The 2756-nt window shown below is 42.7% G+C and overlaps 1 protein-coding gene across 1 annotated transcript in view; it reads right to left on the bottom strand.

The window, feature by feature from the left end:
* LOC114900482 (zinc finger protein 512-like) overlaps positions 1 to 2484 on the bottom strand; it is a 6077-nt gene extending 3593 nt beyond the window's left edge. The window contains 5 exon segments of the mRNA XM_029231626.1: positions 146 to 187; positions 189 to 245; positions 659 to 745; positions 1285 to 1409; positions 2068 to 2484. Of these exon segments, the coding sequence (XP_029087459.1) occupies positions 146 to 187; positions 189 to 245; positions 659 to 745; positions 1285 to 1409; positions 2068 to 2185 (429 nt within the window). The 5' untranslated portion in view covers positions 2186 to 2484.
* Between the last annotated feature and the right edge of the window lie 272 nt (positions 2485 to 2756).

The raw sequence follows: 2756 nt of genomic DNA, 5'->3' as shown, positions 1-2756 counted from the left end.
CCCTGAAAAACAGAAGTCGCTCTTATGCTGGAAGATGACACAAAACCAGGTCTGTAAGGGAGAAGTAGGAGACATGGAAGCAAGTAACAGAAAGACATTGACCTGAGGCTCCAGGCAGAAGGAGCTGCTGTCTTTGGGCTCTTACCTCACGCATGCACCTCAGCTTTCCCAGTCTCTTGAGAACTGTTTCGGAGACGTTCCCTCTCACTTGGCTCATCTATTTCATCTCCAGCCTTCAAGATGGGCTAGAAAGCAAGAGAAGCAGACAGGCAAATGACTCATGGACAAGACAGATACAGAAAAAAAATTCTATCATAGGAGAATCAAGGACTGGACTAGTACCTAAGCTGATGCCCATGAAATCTAAGTTATCTGGCTCCTGGCTTTCTCCATCTTCTCCTAAACAGTGAAGTGAATGTAAAGGAACTAAGAGTTCAAAGCCTCTACCTCCCAGGATATGAACCTTTGGGCTAACCTAAACACAAATACCTATGTATCCACATTTCATTGTGTGTAACTCTTCTATCTAAAGGGTCTTCTTACTTAACACCCCATGAAGTCCCAGAGCCTTAGCCATCTCCACTGATTTATCTACATTCGTCCAAGTAAAGGCGTCCAAATACCACATAGGCTCATACAGCACACAACACACTCTTACCAAGCTATTATGATTTGCCATGACATGATACTTCATCCCTGCCAGTGAACGAAGTTGTTTCCCACAATGATGACAAGTGAACATTTCCTACAAGGAAAAAACACTGCTCAGGGCCAGGCTGTTCAACAGAGAAACAGAATGTCACAAAGTCCTATTCAACTGCTCTGGTCTGTATCTCCTTTATTTCCCCAATTCTATAATAGTCAATGAATCTCAAAATCCCAAAAGCTCATTGTCATGTCCTCAAGGGCAAAGAGGTAAAGGCTATTCATTTTCAAAATAATAAGAACTACCATTTACTGAGTGCCAGTATTTGCCAAGTAATGGGGTAGGCACTTAGCATGTAATATTTCTTTTTTTATCCTCTCATGGACTACACAAGGTAGTAACTATCTCTACTTTATAAATGAGAAAACTGAGGTCCACACATAAAAAGCTAAAGGACACAACTAGTAGTACCTGAATGAAGATTCAAACCCAAGTCTGTCAGACTCCAGAGTCTATGTTTTCTCTATGACACAATGCTGCCTCTTGTCCACAATAATCAGCATATCCAACACAGTGCCAGAGGTTTAAAGTTTGGGTAAAAAGTCATAACAGTTATGAAATGCCACAAAATATCTAACCTGTTTGCAGTTTTCCATGTGTTTCTTTAAGCCCTCTATGGTCTTTCTCCCCACTGCCTGGCAGGTAGGACAGGAGACACTGCCTTTATCCACAATTTCTAAGTACCACTGCTCCTCTAAACTGCCTACAAAGGAGAGAAAGGAACACTTACAATTTGCAGTATTCTCCAGAAACAAAAAGCACAATCCCAGATTTTAGGAAAAGTATCATAAAGTGGCTTTTCCTCTTCCTGGGGGAAAGACTCTTGCTATATATAACTTCTAGAAATAATTTTTTTCAGACAGTGAAGACTTTCTGAAACTCCTACTCAATTCCCCACGATCAAAACCACCCAACAACCACTCCAAAGCCCAGTGGCTTAAAGAAATGAGCAATAATTTTTTTCCCAGTTTTACTGACATAGAACTGTCAATGGGTAATATTTTTCATAGTAGCATATAAGAATGGGATACTGAGATATGTAACAATCAGTTTGCTAAGTGTTTCCTATGTGCCTGAGACTTTGTTAAATGTTTTTATCCCATTTAATTTTCACAACAATTCTGACTGCCTTTATTATTCCTATTTAGAGACAAGGAAACTGAAGTTTGCAGAAATTAAGAGGCAGGTCAAAAATTTAATGAAGAGCCAAAACTTGAACAAACATGACTGACCTCCAAAGCCATGCGCTTAATAAGCGCCTCCCTAAAAAAATGCTTTGGTACATCATTCCTTTACCACCAACAACAAAAAAGACAGAATGAGAGAACTAGATCTCAAAAAGCTTCCAACAGAAAGCATACCTGCTGCATAAGCTGGTGGTTCCTTCCGAATACGACGAGCCTGGGCTTTGGGATTAGGCTGAGTTTTAGGCCGTTGCTTCCTCCCTGACGCAAGACAGAAACTTGAAGCCCAACACATCACCTTTTCTGACCCCTCTCTAGCACCAAAATCTCTTTCCTCTTCTTCTCAACACCCTAGGCCCCACTCCCTCAACCAAATGACTCCCTTAAGTCATGACAGAAGAAAACGGTAAAATAAGGCAGGATGGGGGGACTCCCCTGGTGGTCCAGTGGTTAAGCCTCCGTGCTCCCAATGCAAGGGGCCCGGGTTCAATCGCTGGTCAGGGAACTAAGATCCCACATACCGCAACTAAGCCTACACGCTGCAACTAGAGAGCCCGCACGCTACAACTACTGAGCCTGCGAGCTCTTAGAGCCCGTGAGCCTCAACCAGAGAAGCCCATGCGCCACAACTAGAGAGCGCACACGCCACAACTAGAGAAGCCCGTGCGCCGCAACGAAGATCCAGCGTAGCCAAAATTTAAAAAAAAAAAAAAAAAAGGCAGGATGGAGGCCATTCCTTGCCAAAAAATTCAAAGGGCTCAAAAGTGCTTAAGGGCCAAAATCTAAGGTCCCTCTCCCTTTCACCTTCAGAGAATAAAGCCCAGGCACGCAGTGAAAAAGAATTAGCAAAGTTACTCCCTTACCAT

This window comes from Monodon monoceros, unplaced genomic scaffold, assembly GCF_005190385.1.
Source record: "Monodon monoceros isolate NGI ecotype Baffin Bay Population unplaced genomic scaffold, NGI_Narwhal_1 Super_Scaffold_19, whole genome shotgun sequence".
Lineage (NCBI taxonomy): Eukaryota > Metazoa > Chordata > Mammalia > Artiodactyla > Monodontidae > Monodon > Monodon monoceros.
The sequence above is the reverse complement of the archived record's forward strand: the minus strand, read 5'-3'. Positions and strand labels throughout refer to the sequence as shown.